Source organism: Rattus norvegicus, chromosome 13 (assembly GCF_021556685.1).
Source record: "Rattus norvegicus strain SHRSP/BbbUtx chromosome 13, alternate assembly SHRSP_T2T, whole genome shotgun sequence".
Lineage (NCBI taxonomy): Eukaryota > Metazoa > Chordata > Mammalia > Rodentia > Muridae > Rattus > Rattus norvegicus.
In genome coordinates this window covers 37,331,374-37,351,802 of record NC_141546.1, presented here as the reverse complement: position 1 = coordinate 37,351,802, position 20,429 = coordinate 37,331,374, and the positions used below count along the sequence as shown (strand labels likewise).

The 20,429-nt window shown below is 36.8% G+C and overlaps 1 protein-coding gene across 3 annotated transcripts in view; it reads left to right on the top strand.

Annotated features, from left to right (window-relative positions):
- Positions 1–20,429, top strand: part of Dpp10 (dipeptidyl peptidase like 10) — a 1,656,730-nt gene that overhangs the window by 1,459,677 nt on the left and 176,624 nt on the right. For all 3 annotated transcript variants that reach the window (NM_001415116.1, NM_001415117.1, NM_001012205.2), the window contains 2 exon segments: positions 14,004–14,056; positions 14,154–14,235. In NM_001415116.1, coding sequence (NP_001402045.1) covers positions 14,004–14,056; positions 14,154–14,235 — 135 coding nt within the window.

The following is a 20,429-nucleotide window of genomic DNA, read 5'->3' as shown; positions in this document are numbered from 1 at the left end:
AGACTTTTAATAGCTGCTTCTATTCTTTAGGATTTAGGGATGCTTCAGATTGTTTATCTGAACCTGATTTAACTTTGGTACCTGGTATCTACCTAGGAAATTGTTCACTTCATCCGGATTTTCCAGTTTTGTTTAATATACGCATTTGTAGTAGGATCTGATGTTATTTTTAATTTCCTCAGATTCTGTTGTTATACCTCCCTTTTCATTTCTGATTCTGTTATTTTGGATACAGTCTCTTGCCCTCTAGCTAGTCTGGCTAAGGGTCTACCTATCATACTGTTTTACTCAAAGAACTAGCTCCTGGTTTGGTTGATTCTTTCTATAGTTCTTTTTGTTTGTACTTGGTTGATTTCAGCCCTCTGATTATTTCTTGCCTACTATTCCTCTTGGATGTATTTGTTTCTTTTTGTTCAAAAGCTTATAGGTTTGCTGTCAACCTGCTAATTTATGCTCTCTCCAGTTTCTTTTTAGAGGCACTCAGAGCTAGGCGTTTTTCTCTTAGCACTGCTTTCATTGTTTCACATAAGTTTGGGTATGTTGTGACTTTATTTTCATTAAATTCTAGAAAGTCTTTAATTTCTTTCTTCATTTCTTCCTTGACCAAGTTATTACTGAGTAGAGCATTGTTCAACTTTGATTTATACATGGGCGTTCTCTCGCTGTTTTTATTAATATTATTGAAGATAATCCTTAATCCCTGGTGATCTGATAGGATGCATGAGATTATTTCAATATTTTTTGTTCCAGTTGAGGACTGTTGTATGGTCAATTATATGGTCAGTTTTGGAGAAGGGACCATGAGATGCTGAGAAGAAGGTATATTCTTTTGTTTTAGAATAAAATATTGTATAAATATCTGTGAAACACATCTGGTTCATAACTTCTGTTAGTTTCTCTATGTGTCTGTTTTGTTTCTGTTTCCATTATCTGTCTATTCATGTGAGTGGTGTGTTGACATCTCCCACTATTATTGTCCAAAGAGCAATATGTGATTTGAGTTTCAGTAAGATTTCTTTTATGAATGTAGGTGTCCTTGAATTTGTCCATAGATATTCAGGGTTGAGAGTGCATCTTGGTGGATTTTTTCCTTTGATGAATATGAAGTGTCTTTTCTTATCTTTCTGAAAACTTTTGGTTGAAAGTCGATTTTATTCGATATTAGAAGGATTACTCCAACTTTGTTTTGGGGACCATTTGCTTGGAAAATTGCTTTCCAGCCTCTTACTCTGAGGTAGTGTCTGTCTTTATCTCTGAGGTGTGCTTCCTGTATGCAGAAAAATGTCGGGTCTTCTTTATTTATCCAGTCTGTTCGTCTATGTCTTTTTATTGGGAAATTGAGTCCATTGATGTTAAGAGATATTAACGAAAGGTGATTGTTGTTTCCTGTTTTTTTTTTTTCTTAGACATGGAATTATGTTTGTGTGGCTCTCTTCTTTTGGGCTTGTTGCAAGAGGATTACTTTCCTGCTTTTTCTAGGGTGTAGCTTCCCTCCTTGTGTTAGAGTTTTCCATCTCTTTTCCTTTGTAGCTCTGGATTTGCAGAAAGATATTGTGTAAATATGGTTTTGCCAAGGAATATCTTGGTTTCTCCATCTATGTTAGGTGAGAGTTTTGTTGGACTGGCATTTGTGTTCTCTTAGGGTCTGTATGACATCTGTCCAGGAACTTCTAGATTTCATACTCTCTAGTGAGAAGTCTGGTGTGATTCTGATAGGTCTGCCTTTATATGTTATTTGACCTTTTTCCCTTACTGCTCTTAATAGTCTATCCTTGTTTTATGCATTTGGTGTTTTGACTACTATGCGATGGGAGGAATTTCTTTTCTGGTCCAATCTATTTGGACTTCTGTAGGCTTCTTGTATGTTTATAGATTTTTTTTAAATTAAGGTTAGGGAAATTTTCTTCTATAACTTTGTTGAAGATATTTACTGGCCTTTTATGTTGGGAGTCTTCCCTCTCTTCTATACCTATTATTCTTAGGTTTGATCTTCTTGTTGTGTCCTGGATTTCCTGAATCTTTTGGTTTAGGAGATTTTTGTGTTTTACATTATCTTTGACAGCTGTGTCAATGTTTTCTATAATATCTTTCTGCCCCTGAGATTTTTCTCTTCTATTTCTTGTATTTCATTTATGATGCTTGTGTCTATGTCTCCTAGTCTCTTTCCTAGGTTTTCTATCTCCAGGGTTGTCTCTCTTTTTGATTACTTTATTGTTTCTATGTCCATTTTAAAGTCCTTGATGGTTTGTGCAATTCCTTCACCCATTTAGTTTTGTTTTCTTGTAATTCTTTAAGGGGTATTTTTGCTTCATCTTTAAGAGCTTCTACTTGTTTACCTGTGCTGTCCTGTATTTCTTTAAGGAAGTTATTTATGTTCTTCTTAAAGTCCTTTATCGTCATTATGATATGTGATATTTAATTCCAATCTTGCCTTTCCGGTGTGTTGGATATCTAGCATTTATTTTGGTGGGATAACTGGGCTATGATAATAACAAGTAGTCTCTGTTTTTGTTGCTTAGGTTCTTGTGCTTGCCCCCAACCATCAGATTTTCTCTGGTGTTAGCTTGGCTTTCTGTCTCTGACAGTGGCTCGACCCTCCTGTCAACCTGTGTGTCAGCACTACTGTAGACCTGTTTCCTTTCAGCTTGATCTGAGAACAGAAAGATGCTCCTGAGTTGTGTGTCCTGAAGCCTCCACGCAGTTTGGATGGAGCAGAAGAGTAGCTCTTACCTAGGCTCTCAGGTATGTCAGTGCTCCTGGAAACTTGCTTTCTTCTCTGGGCTCAGGCAGAAACCAGTAGTGTCCTGCCCCTGACTGTTCCTAGGCTCATGTATCCAGAGGGCAATAGGTAGGTTCCTCCTTGCCAGGATTGGGAGCTCTCAGGATTTTCTTCACTTCTGAGAGTAGTGCTCTCTTCTCCATGGGATTTTTGTACAGAGAGCTGTAGGAGTGGTTTAGCTCCAGGTGCAGGCAGAAACCAGAAGTATTCTGTCCAAACTGTCTTTATGTGCCCTGAGGCCATTAGGCAGGTCATTTGAAGCAGAAGAGTTGGTCTTACCTCTGCTCTCAGGTGTGTCAGTGCTCCTGCCAACTGCCGTTAAGCTCTGGCCTCAGACAGAAACTGGAAGGGTCCTACTGCTGAATGTTTCTAGGTTTTTGTGCCCAGAGGGCATAGAGGGCACTAGGCAGGTTCCTTTTGCGTCAGAAATGTAAGAAGGAGTAGTTGTCTTCTCTGAGATTTCATGATTGTCCACACTTTTGAAAGTCAAGATCTCTCCCCCATGAGATGTGGGTACAGAGAGTTGTGGGACTGATTCAGTTCCAGACACAGGCAGAAACTGGAAATCTACAATCTTAAAATAGAATTTTCTGTTTACACTTATTAGAAGATCTTACTAATAAGTTAATCGTAGATCTATCCATATTACTGTTTGAGTTACAAGTATGCATCTCTGAGTCTTTAAGAACACATAACAACACTAGGAAAAAACAAACCTAATAGACAATTCGAAAAAGCAAGGTTTTCTGACGGCAGTGAATGAGTATCTTTCTTTTCCAGAAAAAAGGAAGTTTTTCCTGCCTTGTCCATATATCCTTACATTTTTGGTGATGGAGGTATTCTTTTATCAATAAAAAACTACTAAATATTTGCTGCAGTTATTACATATTCTAGGCCTAATAAAGATTCTTGGAAGCCTTGTCTGGCATCTAGTTGTTCTTTTACTCTGATGAAACTTGAAACCAAAAGCAGCTTGGGGAAGAAAGGGTTCATTTCACCATGTAGCTTGTAGTTCATTAATCTAGAAAGTGAAGGCAGGAACCTGGAGGCAGAAGTGGATGCAGAGGCCACGGAGGGGTGCTGCTTATTGGCTTTGCTCCTCACTGCTTTTTCACCTTGGTTTCTTACTACACCCAAGACCACCAGCCTAAGGATCTCACCAACTAAAATGAGCTGGGTCCTTCCCAGTTATTAATCCTTCCCAATCTTTAATCATTGCCCACAGTCCAATTTTGTGGGTGCTTTTTCTTAATTGAAATTCCCTCTTTCAGAATGACTTTAGATTGTTCCAAGTTGGCCTAAAAGTAGTCAGCACAATTTACCCTTGTCAATCTCACATGCAGAGACATTACCATTCAACTAGAATCCTTCATTTCTCATTGTCTCCATGTTTCTTGTGGTCATGATATCTTCTTGTAGTAGAAGAAATCCTAATTAAGATAAATGGGTTTTGTTGATGCACTCCAAAAATAGAAGTTACAAGGAGAGAAATCATATAGTCTATGCCAGCACCATTTGCATAGTTGGTTTTCATTCTTTTTGCCTGCCTATGTTGTATGTTATGAAAAGAAGCCTAAGAGTCTATTTGATGAATCAGGGTGACCTGAAACTGGTGAATATGATCTCTTTTTAATTCACTGAAAGAAGTTAGTTTCTGGTATCATGTAAGCCCTCACTCACAGATATGGCATCATGAAGCCTGTGAACTCATAGAATAAATAAACTGACTCTTATTAGTAAAGATACTATTAGTTTAATTGAGTTTTAAAATAAATATAACCCTTCTCTTGTTTATTGACCATATTAATCTTACAACCATGAGTATTTGGCTACATCTGTGACTTATCAGAAGCAGGAGCTGATGCAAGAGTGCTCTGTGCCTCCTGTGCTGAATCCTAGAGAACATAATGCATACATAATGCGTAGCAGAAGGAATGTGAATTTTAGTATTGATAGTAACTTTGATTCAGTCCTGGCTTACATGGTACATGCACACAATGGAATTTTATCTGCCCAGGAAGGAAACTGAAATTTGCAGAGAATTGTCTGGAAATGGGAACAATATTAAGTGAGATACCCTTGTTTCAGAAAGACAACCATTGAATGTTCTCTCCCATATGTATGACTGAGCTTCTGCTTTAGGCAGACATTTATCAATTTGAAAGTACCTGTAGGAGCTAGTAAACTATACAGCAGGCCATGGGAGTAGAGGAAAGAGCCTTTAAGGGGGTGAGGTGGGAAGTGTGCTGGAACACATGTGATATGAAATAGGGAGTGGGAATAGTAGGGTGAGCAAAGGAGGGGTGACATGGTGGGTCAATGGAAACTCAGGATGAACGGAATTTCTACAGGGGAAACTCACACTTTGTAATGTAATAAAAATAAAGTGAATAAAGTTAGGTGTGGGAAAAAAAGTATACAAGTAATTTTAGAGGCTGATGAGCATTAATTGGGCTTCCCTCGTCTCCTTTTCTGCAGTGTTTGTTTCATGTTCACAAGCCTTCCTGTAATGGAATTTGTAAAGGGACTTTTGTGTAAAGCTTTTCCTTGCAATGTTATGAACCATATTTATGACAGAAAAGTCAGCTATTTTATGGCTCCTGCTCTTAACATCGTAATAAAAGTAAAGCCTTGCAAACAAAAAGGTCACCACTGACTTCTTTTAAAAGGTGTCTCTAGAATAAATGTGGATACATCCTATCACCAATTTCCAAAAGAAACAAACCACTTTTGTCTACACTGTCTGCTTTCTGTGTCATTGTTGTTCTTATAAATGCCATTGACTCAGGCTTTTTTCCTCACTGTTCTCTTTCCCTCATTGTTTAAGTTGATGTCAAATCCATAATCCCATTTTGAATATTCACTGGACTGTAAAATGCATGCAATTTATTTCAATTTGTCAGTTTAACTGCAGTGCAGAGAAACCTTTGGTGTCTTGAGTTACCAACTCTGGTGTAAGTAGAAGTTACTGCACCACAAGTTTCCTTTTTCTTGTTAGTATAATTCTCCTTGACGTGAATTCTCACCGATGTCTTAGCTAATATCTAATATTCTAAGGAAAAACTGTAAAAATTAGCTAAGAGATGAAGGTGCTGATGTGTTCTGTTATATTATATCATCATTCTAACATTAAAATCTCTTTTGACTTTGGTAATCACAATTAACTGATGAATAGTCTTGTCAATAAATCTTTGGCGAGTAGCTTCATTGATTCTGTGGAAATAAATCTTTTATACTCAATCTTAGTCCGGAGGCCAAGAAGTGATAGGACATGAATCTGCAGAAAAGCCAGAGTTAGGCTGAGGGTATGAGCTCCATACAAGGAATGGTACAAAAAGATTAATCCATATAACAGACAGATATGGGTTCAGATTAAGACTCTGTTTCTCCTTTCAACATTCAATGTTAATTTTAAGCTTCAAAGACACTCACATGGGATTATAAATAATATCTAGTTCTTGAAGTTGATTTAAAGATTAAATTACATAAAATACAAAGACACCAGTACCTTCTACTATATAGTTAATGGTCAGTTGAGCATCATTATTGCAGCTGGGATATGGCTCTCTAGTAAGCCTCACTTATGCAGCCCAATGTTTCTGGAGTTGTTAGGGACAGATGACCCTGGTCACCCTGGTAAACCAAGTTCAGCCATCCTGTCTCAATATTCAAATTAATCGCACAAATAATGGGGAAAAGCAGAGAAAGATTCATTCACTAAGGTCATACTAGAAGGACAAAGAGGTTCAGTGACGCCAACATTTATCTTCAGAGTCCTGGCATAAGGTCTAAAAAGGTTGAAGTTATGCATAAATAAATAGCCATGGTCAACTTGGAGAATTTTCAATGGGTTCCCACATTCCTTATCCAGGACTGAGGACATGTGAGTATTTCCCAGATCAAGGACAGATATACTTCCAAAGGAAGACAACCAAAACAGAGCCATTGTACAAAGAATTTGGGCTTATCTGTTGCATATCTTGATTTTTTTTAAGGTTGTTTGAATTGCACGGGATTTGGGGTTTATTTGCATAACATGGGATCTCTTACAACGATCTGTCTACTTACTACATATAGTTCTACATACCTCCTCATGTTTGTGCTTTAGTATTATCATAAACCACAGGTCACCTGCAGTTTGTCTGTGCCCTTGTGCCACACAAGTAGGATTTACGTGGGCTTATTCAGAAGTTCCAGCTCTTTCCCTCATTAATTTACCTGCCTCTTGCCAAGAATTCACCAGACAACCCCAGTCTCCATTCTATTCTGCTCCTAAGTAAATGTCGGTGGCAATGACATTAATCCTCAATCTAAAGTTTGATTTTTCCTTGCCCTCTCTTTACGAAATGGATTTTAGACTAATAATAAATGACTTAAATGTTAAAGAATACTAGAAATATTACTTAGTTGCCTGGAGTTTTTGTGTAGGGTTGAGGTCCCCTGGGCTTTCCCTGCTACAATTCCTGCTAACATTTCTGTATGTAGCATTGTACAGAGGGAAAGATAGAGGGAGTACATAAAGACAGAGAAAAGAGAAGAGGTAAAGGAAAGGAGAGAGAAAAAAGAGAAAGGGAGAAACAGACAGTTATTTATAAAAGAACTTCTTTCTTATCCTCGATATTCTATATTAGACTTTGGGTATAGGACCTTAATCCAATTCTACAAACATATTCAACAAAGTGTATTTGTGGTCATTGCAGGGGAATAGGTATGGACATACCTACTGCTGGAGAGGATTGAGACTGGACACAGAGTAGCCAGTGGTGTGGCTTTAAAGTATGAGGGTCTCTGAACATTCTAGCTCTCTAACTGTACTGAAATGTTTCAAAAATGAACTAAAAAACATTCTTGCTCTTTCTGATGGTAAAAAGTTGCTGGTTTAGGGGATTGACACCTGTAGCCTGACAGCTGGGATTGGGGAGGGGGAGGAAGAGATTAAGTAATGTCACCTTTGTTCTATCTCAACAGGAACTACCTGCATAGTTCTTTCAGCCTGCCAGTAGAAGTCAGGGGAAGAAAGAAGGGACACTTTGAAAAGTGATTATAGCATTTATTACTAAGTTGTAAAAAGTTTCCTATGAAAGCTATTCTAAGAAAAGGGGAAAGTGGAACGGTCTTAAGTGGGGCAAGGGAAAAAGTCCTCTCTCTTCTCCTCTTTGTCTAAGAAGTGTTCTGTCGAAAAAGTTCTCCTCAGCTCAGTTCTCTGACTGTGTTCTTTGTCATCAGCACTTCAAATCTCTTTCAGAATACATGATCACATAGTAAAAAGTTCAGCACAAGTTTACACAAATTCAAACCACAAATTGAAATAGAAGTTTACAACAGAGAATGTTTGCATGCATAACCATTAGGAGTAATTATCAGTTTTTTTATTAAATAACACATATGTTTATTATTACATATCCATCAGTGTGGCTCTCAATACCACTTGAAACATGCATATCACCCTAAAGAAGATCGGTTTTCCAGTGTCTATTTGATACACATTACTGCAAAGCCATTATAAATTACTGAGGAGGTATTTGGTTAAAATAAAAAGCAATAAATCACACCTCCCTTACAAATCAACTCTTGTTACCAGAGGAGTGTTGAACAGTATTTATATGGTAATTCCTATGTTAACTGGAACACATCATGGATATATTTCATAATCCTTTACTGTTGGTGCAACTGTATGTTTTTGCAGATAGTTTCATTATTGTAGCAGATAGTTTGGTACAAAGGTTGTACTCAATTTATATAAATCTGACAAACCTCTATATTTTAAATTAAACCAATAACCAATGAAAATGCATGATTTTTGTAAAATCTGTTTTCTGTAAAGTCTGTACTTATGGCAGTAAAATATATGGGTAAGCATTCACCACTTGTCACACCTCTGTAAGTTCATTGAAAGTTAAACACCATAACTAGGTTATTAGGGAAGTTTTGTATAGATAAAGCCAGTCAATATTTCATCTTCTATCCTAGCACCTATGACAAATTATTAGTTCCCTTTTTATGACCTTTGGTTAATTGTTTTACAACCTCTTGAAATGTGCTCTGAGTAGCAGAAAGTTGGGTTATCATCTAAGAGCAATTAACTGGTGACACATGAAAGACAGACAGTTCCCATTGCAGTTTTGACTATCAGGAAAGGATCTATTAGCAATATCACTATAAAAGAGCTTAATAATCACTGACATAATGTCAGAAATTCTTATAGGATCATCATTATGACTTAAGAAGTTATCTATATGTCTGTATAGCATCACTTCAAGACAGCACATCTTTGTAGACCTGCAGAGATCTGATCAAAAGATCTGATCTAATACCTAGTCATTGTTATATATGTTTAGTAATAACAGGAAAAGCATATTAATAGCAGGAATCTTCCCTAAAGTGATATATTCCTTGGCTTTGCCTATCAGAGTTTTGTCATACATATAATTTAAAGCAAAGTCATGAAGACCGCTTGCTAGTTATTAGATTGTCCTATGATGGCTCCAGACAATGCCCAGCTTATGCATTGTAAATAGAAGAAAAAAATTAAAAAAGGACATGGAAGTTATTTGAAAGAGCTTTAAGCTCTGTACAGTGCTATTCTGAGTTAACCTAGAAACATCTGACTTTGCAGCACAGATAGACAGTATTGAAACCTAATAACACTATTTCAACCTGATCTAACTTTGCACATTATTTAGGTCTATATACAGAAGATAATTTCCAAATGGCCTTCCCTCCTAGCATACCTGAAGAATGAAAATATGTTGCAATTGGCTACAAATAAGAACGCACGTGTATATTTCCTGTTATCCAAATCACATTGTCTGAAGGGCAGCTAAAATTTTTGTCTTATTTTTTCACTATTCCTATGGGTGTATGTGATATACATATGTGCATAAGATTTTTCTCAATGTGTGTGTGTGTGTGTGTGTGTGTGTGTACGCGTGCACACGTGTGTGTGTATCCCAGAAATTAGTGTCAGGATTGATTCTCAATCAATTTTATTTATTAATGTGGGGTCTCTTATCAAAACTATAGCTTACCAATATAAGCAGTTTTGCAAGCCAGCTTGCTCTGAGGATCACTGTCTTCCTCTTTTATGGCAGGAATTGTAGTAGGGCCACCAAGCCCACCTGCCATTTATATATTTGCTGAAATTTGAGGCCTTCCACAGCCATCATTTACATGGATTTCTGGGGATTTGAACTCTGGTCCTCATGGTTGCACAGCAATATCTTTAATAATTGAGCCTTTTATCCAGCCCCCAACCTAAGTATTTTAGGTTCCTACATAATATCTGATAAACTTTAGACTAGCTATTATAGACAGAGACGAAAATTTCCTAGCTCTACCAACTCATGCTACATTCATTTTGGTGGTGTGCTTTTCTCCTAATGCTAATGCAAAGGAAACACTACTTGCAAGATTAATGGGGGCTAGAAACCTGGACACATTGCTGTTGATCAGTGGCAGGGGTGGATGGCTTCTTTGCACTCCTAACAGAGTTACACATTTATCTGCTGTTCAGAGCAATTGCTCAGTCGACAGGTTGCTTTGGTGAGCAGCACTTTCAGAGATAAAAGATGTTGACAGAGGCAGGCATATTTCTCATTTCTTTGTCAGCTCTAATGGTGCATCCACGGTTTTAAGCTTGAAGTCAGAGCTAGCTTTTGGCAGAATATATGCTAAAATTGGAATGATGCAGATAACATTGCCATGCATTACCAAAGATGGTATGCCAATCCATTAAAATATCTTGAAATTAGGGGTAAGATAAGGGGCTGAGTATAAAGTCCTTGCCACACAAGTATGAGGACCTGTATTTACTCCGCAGAACTCACAGAAAAACTGAACATACAGATTTCTCAGTGCTTAAGCATACTGATTTCTTTTCCAGAGGAACTAGTTTTGATTTCCAGAATATGAATAGTGGCTAAGAACCATTTTATTTTTCTGTTTGAATACTGGTTTTCTTTCTTTTTTTTTAACTTTTTATTGGATATTTCTTTATTTACATTTCAAATGTTATTCCCTTTCCTGGTTTCTGGTACATAAGCCCCTATCCCCTCCCTCTCCCCTTCTTCTATAAGGGTGTTCTACCCCCCTTATCCCTCCCCCAAATTTCATACATTGGGGATCCAAACTTGGCAGGACTCCTTCCATTGGTGCCCAGAAAGGCCATCCTCTGCTACATATGCAGTTGTAGCCATGGTTCAGTCCATATACAGTGTTTGGGTAGTGGTTTAGTCCCTGGAAGCTCTGGTTGGTTGGCATTGTTGTTCTTATGGGATTGCAAGCCCCTTCAGCTCTTTCAATCCTTTCTCTAATTCCTCCAATGGAGGTTGCTAAGAGACATTTGTAGCTTCAGGTCTAGGGTATCTGAGGTCTCCATGGACAGGGCATACACACTGCACAGAAATACATTCATGGAGAACATCCATATGAATACAGTAAAAATAAATGACTTTTTAAAAAGCTAGACCTGGCAGAGCTTGCCTGTAATCCCAATAACCTTGGAGCTAACTGGACAGCCAGGGTAGTTGAAAAGCCTCGCATTCAAAGAATCTCTGTCAAAATACATAATATATAGGGAAACACACACACACACACACACACACACACACACACACACACACACATATGGTTGAAGAGCAACTGAGGAGTAAGCCTTAGGTTGATCTCCAGCCTCCATGCAAGTTCATGCTCATGTTCACACACAGCTCTCCACAACAAATAAAACATAATAAAATTTGGAGTCTGATAAGTAATTTTAGTGAATGCAATATGAATGTCAACACAGATGCCAATGAAAACTATGCCCCGTCAACAAGGGTAATCTCAGATTTGAAAGCTATTCCAGAAACAATGAAGAATAAAACCTCAATTAGAAACAAATCTAGTGAGTGGGAGACCAGGCTTTCCTGCAGAAAAGGAACGTTTATACTACTTTGGCAAATTTGTGACTTATTTATTTAATCAAAATTATTATTACAGTGAGAAGAAGCCGTGTTTTTACTTCTAAGAGGTTTTATTTGGCAACATTAACAATGTTTGTGCATTCAACCCTCAGTAGAGGAACAAAAATCCCATTTGTCATTGCAGAGTAAGAATGGAAAGTACCAATATAAACCCATATTTTAATAAAGATAAGTTAAGAATTTTTTTCACCACCTTGACATAGCTTCAAAGAAATAATTTTCCCTCGGATAGAGCATACCCACCATTATTGTCCTAATTTATCCTTTTCAATTTCTTCCATTTTCCTGTTTTCCTCCAGATTCTTTAGTTTCATCATTTTAGGTTAGAAAAATAGAAATCCAGTGATAGTTTTGTAGTAATTTTTGTGTGTAAGATTTTGTGTTGCCCTATTGTGAATACTGTTACCCTTGGAAAGCAAAGACATTTCAAAAGAAATAAGGTACATATGCACCTCTCTCTCTCTCTCTCTCTCTCTCTCTCTCTCTCTCTCTCTGTCTCTCTCCCTCTCTCCCTCTCTCTCTCTCTCTCTCTCTCTCTCTCTCTCTCTCTCTCTGTGTGTGTGTGTCTGTGTGTGTGTATATGCATATTCATGAATAAAAGTGTATATATACTCTTATGGTTGGTTATACGGGGACATCAGAAAACAAAGTCAGCTGTTGGTTACTGCTTTCCAACTTCCTTAAGACAGGATTTACTATTGCCCACTGAATGTTCAAAGAGAACTGGTGACTGACCTTCTGGGAATAGTCCATTTTTACCTCCCACACCACTAGGATTCCAAATGTGCACGCCTGAATATGGCTTTAGGTGTGCACTAGACTGAACTCTAGTCTGCATGGTTGCATGGCAAGTGGTTCATGTACTGAACTATCTTCTCAACCTAGACACACGACTGTTAAAGGACAATGTTAAAAGAGCTTACAGAGGAGATAGAAAATGGCTCTGTATACTCTTTTTACGGTCTCTGGGTTAACTGGACTCATCGGTGCACCCTCCACAGGCACACCTGCATAAATAATCAACATTTTAAAAATTATTCACAATTACTAAGCAGTAACCAACTATTTCAAAAAACGTGTCTCTGAACTGACAAGAAAATATTAACCCAGTTTGTTTTCATTACCAAACATTTTTTAGAGCAATTTTGTTTTATTTGTTTTACGGATCATTTTTAATGATCTTTGATCCACCATAATTATTATATAACAATACATAAAATATCCAAGAAAAATAAAATTAGAATTACCAAACATTTTTGCAGAAATAAGTTTCTCCCTTTCAGAAAATTTGTTTCTGAAACATTATCTGGGTTTGGCAAATAATCACAACACCATGAGGTTAGGTGATCTTGAGAAGGTTACTCATTCCTGTGTCTGGGAAAAGACAAGCTTAAAATATCAGCATAATTAACCCTCTGCTGTGGAGAATATCTAAAAGCCTGAGAGTGCAATATATTTCAATGCATTATCAGTCAGGAACACAAACAGGCTGTATCCAAAGAAATTTCCCAATTTTTCTCAATTTAGGATACCCTAAGTGAAGAAGAAAGAAAGAAAGAAAGAAAGAAAGAAAGAAAGAAAGAAAGAAAGAAAGAAAGGAAGGAAAGAGGAAAGAAGAAAGAAAACAAATGAATAAGTAAACAAATACATGAAAGCCCTACAGAGAAAATGAATTTAATTTGCATGATATATAAGCTAGACAATATGGGACAGAGGCTGGTGAGCAACAGGATATATGGAAGGTGAAACACAAAGAACATTGAATATAGGGAGAAGAGAGCCAGAAAAGAAGCTAGTCAAACAAAAAGAACTGCCAAATTTAAGGACTCTGTGCCTGGACACGTGGTAGAGGTGATAAGTTCAGGGACAGTGGGCCATTTGTTCTCAAGACAAAGCAAAAAGACAACAACAACAACAAATTATAAATGGCAACTGAGGAACTAGATCCTAGGTTGACCTCAGTTTCCAAAGGGCCATAAACTAATGTGTGTATGCATGCACGTACACGAGAGAGAGAGAGAGAGAGAGAGAGAGAGAGAGAGAGAGAGAGAGAGAGAGAGAGAGAGAGAGAGGCAAACAGGGGTTAAGTAGAATAGGAAGATGTCTTTCTAGTTAAAATGTTGCAAAAAGAAAAGCAATACACACCTTAATTGGTATATTTCCTGTCTTGTGTTTTCCCTAATAGCCAATCCGTAGTGTGCACTAAGATCAATCCTTTACTCAAAACTGTGATTGATTACTCTATTCTTTTTTTATTTCAGATTTTTCATTACTCATTTACCGCTTCATATTTGATTTACAACATACACACTGGGTAAGTTCTTTGGTTTTCTGCATTTTATGAGCCATTGCCAAGCTAAGTTTTCATCGATGTCAGTTTGTTCATGTGAAAATATTTACATCTTTTCAAGGGAAGTGTGGGAGTTGAATCCCCCAGAAGTTGAGGACTCAGTGTTGCAGTATGCGGCCTGGGGTGTGCAAGGACAGCAGCTGGTAAGCTTGCTCTACCCCAGACCCTGTCCAGTGAGGCCAAATGTGAAATCTTTATGGAGTTCATATCCTTCTGCAATTTACCATTCAACCCTTGATGTGTTTCTAAGTTTCTCTGCATTATTAATCTTATTTGGTACTCTAAGAATAGCTGAAATGAGGATCGGGAGGTAGCTCAGTGGGTAAAGCACTTGCCAGTACCATGAAGATCTCAGTTTTAGCTCTAGCACCAACTAAAAAGGTGGTTGTGAAGGTGTGTACTTGAACATGCAACCGCAGCACAGGATGGGCAGAGACAGGTGGATCCCTGGAGCTTTCTGGCCAGTGGGTAGAGCCCACTAAGTTCCATCTCTCTTAAAATATATATATTTTCTTAAATAATGGTGACTGTAAATGACATCCACTTTTCATCTTTGGCTTTCCATACATACATGTATGTATATCTCTTGCAGCATGTGCATGTGCATGAACATACACACACACACACACACACACACACACACACACACACACACACACACACACACAAACAAGAATGAATATACCAGTGTTTAGAACTATTTGTTATTTGCCTAACTTAAAAATTATTTAGCAGGTAACATATAGTCAAAGCTGTAATTAATAAAAACAGAACAAATCAAGAATAGGCAATTAAGTCTTACTTCCGCACAATTCCCCCTACTTACTACTGTCAACTATTTTGCAAAATTTTTTTTTCAATTTCTGGACTTCTAAAGTAGTAGAAACAAAACTATTTTACAATCATTTGTATATTTATGGACTTATTTTGCTGTTGTTTTTCATTTGTTTGTTTGATTGGCTGGTTGGTTGGTTGGTTAGTTGTGAGATCAGGTCTCATATAGTCCATTCTGGTCTTCAACTACGTATATATACAAGAGTGAGGTTGAACATCTGATCCTCCTGCCTCTACCTCCTACATATCAGGATCACAGAGATGTACTACCACATCCCTGTACCACGATACTTGTGTGAAATCAGAAGATAATTTGTGGGAATCAATTGTTTCCTTCCATTATATGAGTCTCAAGAATCTTCCTCAGGTCCTCAGGCTTGGAGGCAAGCTTCTTCAGCCTCTAATCCTTTCCAGGTACAATGATTTTAAGTGTTACACTTTTCTTTTTTATTACAAACATAGAAGATTGTAAGGTTTTAAAATCTACCTATTCCTTACCTACTACACTTGATAATAATATTTTTATAGGATTAATTTGACTTTTCCATTGTGATGTCTCTTCAGATGGATTTGATACTTATTCTATTAATTATTATTGATAACTATTTTTAATGGTAGTTCAGAATTGGTGTTAACATTCAATTGTATTATTTAGAAGCAGGTTCATACTTGAATGCCTCATGATATGCAAGCTTTACACACTTAATACACATTTTGATGATTTTGTTCTATGGAGAATTTTGTAGATTCCCCAGTGCTGGATGCTTTTCTTTCCTGAGACTGTTAGAGCAATTTCCATAATACTGTCCTTATTCACGTTCACTTACTAGTAATGTTAAATATCTGATGTCTTTTTTTGGGTACTGTCAGTTTTACATGATAGAATTGAACAACGTTTTCAGGAGTAAGGGAATTTTAAAATGATAATTACATCTAAAATGTGAAATTGATTTTATGATAATTTAATCAACATGTATTTATCTTATTTACAGGCCTATAACCTTTGAAATCTTTTTTAATTGTGTTTAGAAACATCTAAATGTTTAAAAATTAAAACTGATAGTTCAACATTAGCCAGATGGGCCTGAAGTAAGTTTCTTATTTTGTGTGTTCTTCAATGTCTTCATTGATAAAATAAAAACTATATCATCGCATCATGATAAAAATTTTGAATAATAGTACATATCCCATAGACCATTCAATGTTGTTGTTTTTAAAAATAATTCATTATAAATTTAATCCATTTATAAATTAAATAACCATTTCTAGTCTTGCTAGCTTGAGAAAAAGGAAGGGACACTAACAATTTAACAAACAAGCTACAGAAAAGTGAATGGTTTCTGGAATTTCATTTGAAATAAATCGTGAAATCTTGAAGTGAAATATCATTGAAATGGAGTCTATGTCAATGGCAGATCAGGTGACCTTGTCCAAGTCATTATCCATGGTAGTATTTCATGTTTTCCATTGCCCAAATGAATTTACTTAACTTTACTTTTAATCTTTTTGTATTCACAATACTATGTCATTGTAACTTTATTTAAAGACATGATTTAAATGTTTTATATTCTAAGCATGATGATAATGAAGAAGGAGTAATAAGGCTGATTGGAAGAAAAAAATGAAAGTAACATCATTTTAAAGCCACATTGTGACACTCAGCAATATTTGAGTATCTGTGTAGAACAGTGTCCTAATACATAATCAATATTAGGATATTTTTATAATAATTTGGTGGGCATATTTATTCCCTAAAATGGAAACTGAGAGTTAAATATAATGCTTGAAGCACCTGCTCGAAATGAAGAAGACATCTATCATTTTCTACATATTTAGCATAGTTTTATGAACTTATGTGAGATGTAGATTGAGCAAATGCTTATTTTGGAATGTTGAGAAATGCGTATGTGAGCATGATAGTCCCTACACTGTATTTCACAAATAAATCATGGTGAATACTCTGCATTCACTCTATTCTACATTAAACAGATGGCTAGCTTAATAAATAATTATGAAGCAAATAAGCCAGTGTTTCAAAATAAAATGGAATTCATTCTAGACACTAGTGTCTCCCCAGAATATTTGCCTTTATCTTGCAGATACCTAAGGAAATGTAGAAACAATACCTGTAGTCCTCAATTGTTGGATTAAAGGACTGTGTCTAGAGTTGGTTCTTTGCAGTAGAGATGAATGGTGACAATAAGGATTACCTGAGGGTTAGGAACCACCATATCTGTTGGATACAGAGGAAACAAGATTGAGGTGTTTGAGTATAGCCACAGGAACCAGAAGCAGGTAGTGGGGAGCAGATAGTAGGGACAGGAGGCGGCCAGCTATCCAAATCTCCATGCTTCTTGATGGAAGTGTTAGCAATTAGGCTGGGCCACTTTTTGCAGCCAAAGTCAGAGCTAATAAAATTCTAAAATCTAGAAGCAAGATAAAATCATGTTTCTTGAGAATGCTTAAAAACCCATTAAAATGTTGGCTGATTTCAATGAATTTCATTTTGTAAGCCTTGAAAACACACACACACACACACACACACACACACACACACACACACACACACACTAAAAATACTTTGGTATTGTCAGTGAAACACTATCGATCATTTAGTTCACAATTCTTAACATTCGTCAAGACAGTTATTAAAAACACATCTTCTAATTTCTCAGGGATGTGATGCACAGATTTGCATGCAGAAAAAACAATCATGCACATAAAGTAAACATTAGACTTTCCAAATTAAAAACAAAAAATATGTATACATAAAGATTAACTCTCTTTTCTCTTTTTAAAAGATGTCTTTTGTATTAATTTGTCTATGAGTATATGTGTGGATTCAAACATGCACATGTGCCAGAGGATGCTGCAGTTACAGGCATTCCTGGCTCTTTCGACACAGGTGCTAGGACCTGAATTCCGAGTGTCTGGAAAAGCAGTGCTCACTCTTAACCCCTGAGCTGTCTCTCCCCTCCTTACACTTTTATTTTCTATGTGTTTTATTTCCTCATCACCAATGTAGAGCTAATTGCAAGGCCTCCCAATCATTCCTGTTATTTAATACTTTCATGCAGCTAAAACAGATACCAAATAATTTCTGCTCTAAGTCATTTAGTTGTTAACGCTTGTTACTTTAAAATTATCAAAGAATTATTTTACACTTTTAAAATTATGTGAGATTTTAGTGCCAGTAGCTTTGTTGCAAGTAAAGAAATAAAAAATGCTTCTGTACAACAGCAAAGTCTTTTATAAAACTTTTGAAAAGAAGTCAGTATTTATCAAGGTTACCCTGCTGTACATGTAATCACGGATTCAAATAAAGTGAAAGGCATATACACGCAAGTGCCAAGTGATGCATTTCGTATGAGAGGCTTTGTCAATATTTGAGGCTATCAGCTAATTCAGCAATATGATTTCATGACAGATGAGCCAGTGTAATACATTAATTGGTTATGGATTCAATAAATTAAAAAGTTCTGGATTGTATACTTACTTGGGGATAATTAATTTCTGATCCTTGGTTTTGCACAAGACAAAAAAGAGGGAGGTACATGATGTGTGTGATAAACAGGCTTTAGGCTGGAGCTTCTTTGATTGTCCAGGGTTTTCAGTTGCATTACGGAGAGAGAAGAACTTTGGAATGTGGCAAATGTTGTGAAGAAAATACCTTGGGCGCGGCAAAAGTATTTATTTCTGGAGAGCATGCTAAACACATACACCGCTTTACCTTCAGTGAGTGTTTTATTAAAAGAAATTGTATGGAAAAATTTTTGAAAAGAGAGGACACAAGAAGCAACATATTTCTGCCTTCCCACTTAGACGACATTACACTAGTAGACATGCAGATTATTCAGATCTCTAAAGTATGAAAGTTTGAACAATCTTTAGAATGCTTAGGCGTGAAACTGTTTTCAATTTCAATTGGTTTCTGCTCTTAGTTGGACAGATTTCTTCCTCTTGAGTGTCAGGCAGGAATACATGTGATCTTGGAGCAAGCCTGGAGCGTGTGAGAGCCATGGTGAGCAAGAGCACCTGAAATCCACCTAATGGAGTTTAACACTAAAAACTACGTGAGATAGATTTCAGGTACTCTTGCCCACCATATTCTTAGTGCTAAATGCCACTTCACGTTTGGAGTTACATACACCAGGACAGGCTGCCTGCTACATCAAGCTCTTCACCATCACTACTGCGAGTCCTCTGCCTGGCCAAGTTAAACTTCTGGAGGATTGAGGAATACTTGACTCTTAAATATTGTGCTATTAGGTTTTGACAAGGACCAGCTCTACATGCTGGTGTGAAGAAGACAGGACTTTTAAGAGGTCATAGTAGAGAGCACTCATCCAAAATATTTGGAACGTTGCCTTATGGGGTGGATTGAGTGAGAATGGCCTCCAAAGGCTTACATGTCTGAATACTTGGTGCCTAGTGGGTAGAACTGTTTGAGAACAGTAAGAGGTATGGACTGTTGGAGGAAGGGTGTTATTGGGGGTGGGCTTTGTACTTTCAAAAGCCCATGTGGTTTAGGTTGAATAAAAATGGCCCCTGATAGGGTCATATATTTGAATACCTAGTCACCAGAGAGTGGCGCTACTTGAGAAAAAAATCACATATCACTGGACAACTGCTCCTAATACTGAGTTGTAACCTATTTGGATTCTTCAGATTTAGTGGTTCTGTACCTGGATTCAAGTATCCTTTTTCATCTTCCTTCATCTTAGGCAAATTCACTAAAGATTAAGAGTTTATGGAGCTATTTTATGTTCCTTGATGGTCAATAAAGATTCAAGAAAGATACTGTTCATAATGGTGAAGAAGGCATATCATGAGCGGCAAGCAGAGAGATCACATTTAGTCTACACGTGGGAAGCTCTTAGAAAGAACAGGAAGTGGGACAAGGCTATCAACCCTCGAAGCCTATCCTCCAATAATGTTTTTCTTCCAGCACACTTCCAGGTCTAAAGGTTCCATAACTACATCAAATAGCATCTCCATCTGGGAATTATGTATTTAATGTAGGAGCCAGTGGGAGATATTTATCATTCAGTTCCACTATATCTCATGTATTTTAATTCTCTTCTATTTAACTTTGATTTTAAATGTAGTATTCATTTTTAGTTGCTAGTTTGGGGTATAGTTTTCTTAATGGCATTTGAGGTTGAAAAACTGGATTGTTGATCTGAGATTACTTTCATCTTCTAATGAGAAACTTAGTTGAGAGGAGGGCTTTTTGGCATACAGCTGTAATTCCAGCTCTCGAAGATTAAAACAGAAGGATCAAGTGTTCAAATTCACTCTGAACTACATACTGAGCTCCTTTTAAGGAAGGTATTAGTTTTTTTTGAATTCCTCAATGAAATTTCAAAGACTGTGTGCTTAACAATAGAATTATGCTTTCCTTCATTGCAAAGTTTATCAACTAAAAGGATAGAGTATGAAAAAAAGGAAGAAGGATGGAAGCATTTGAGGTGGGAGATTAGAAAGGGGTAGAGATTACTTA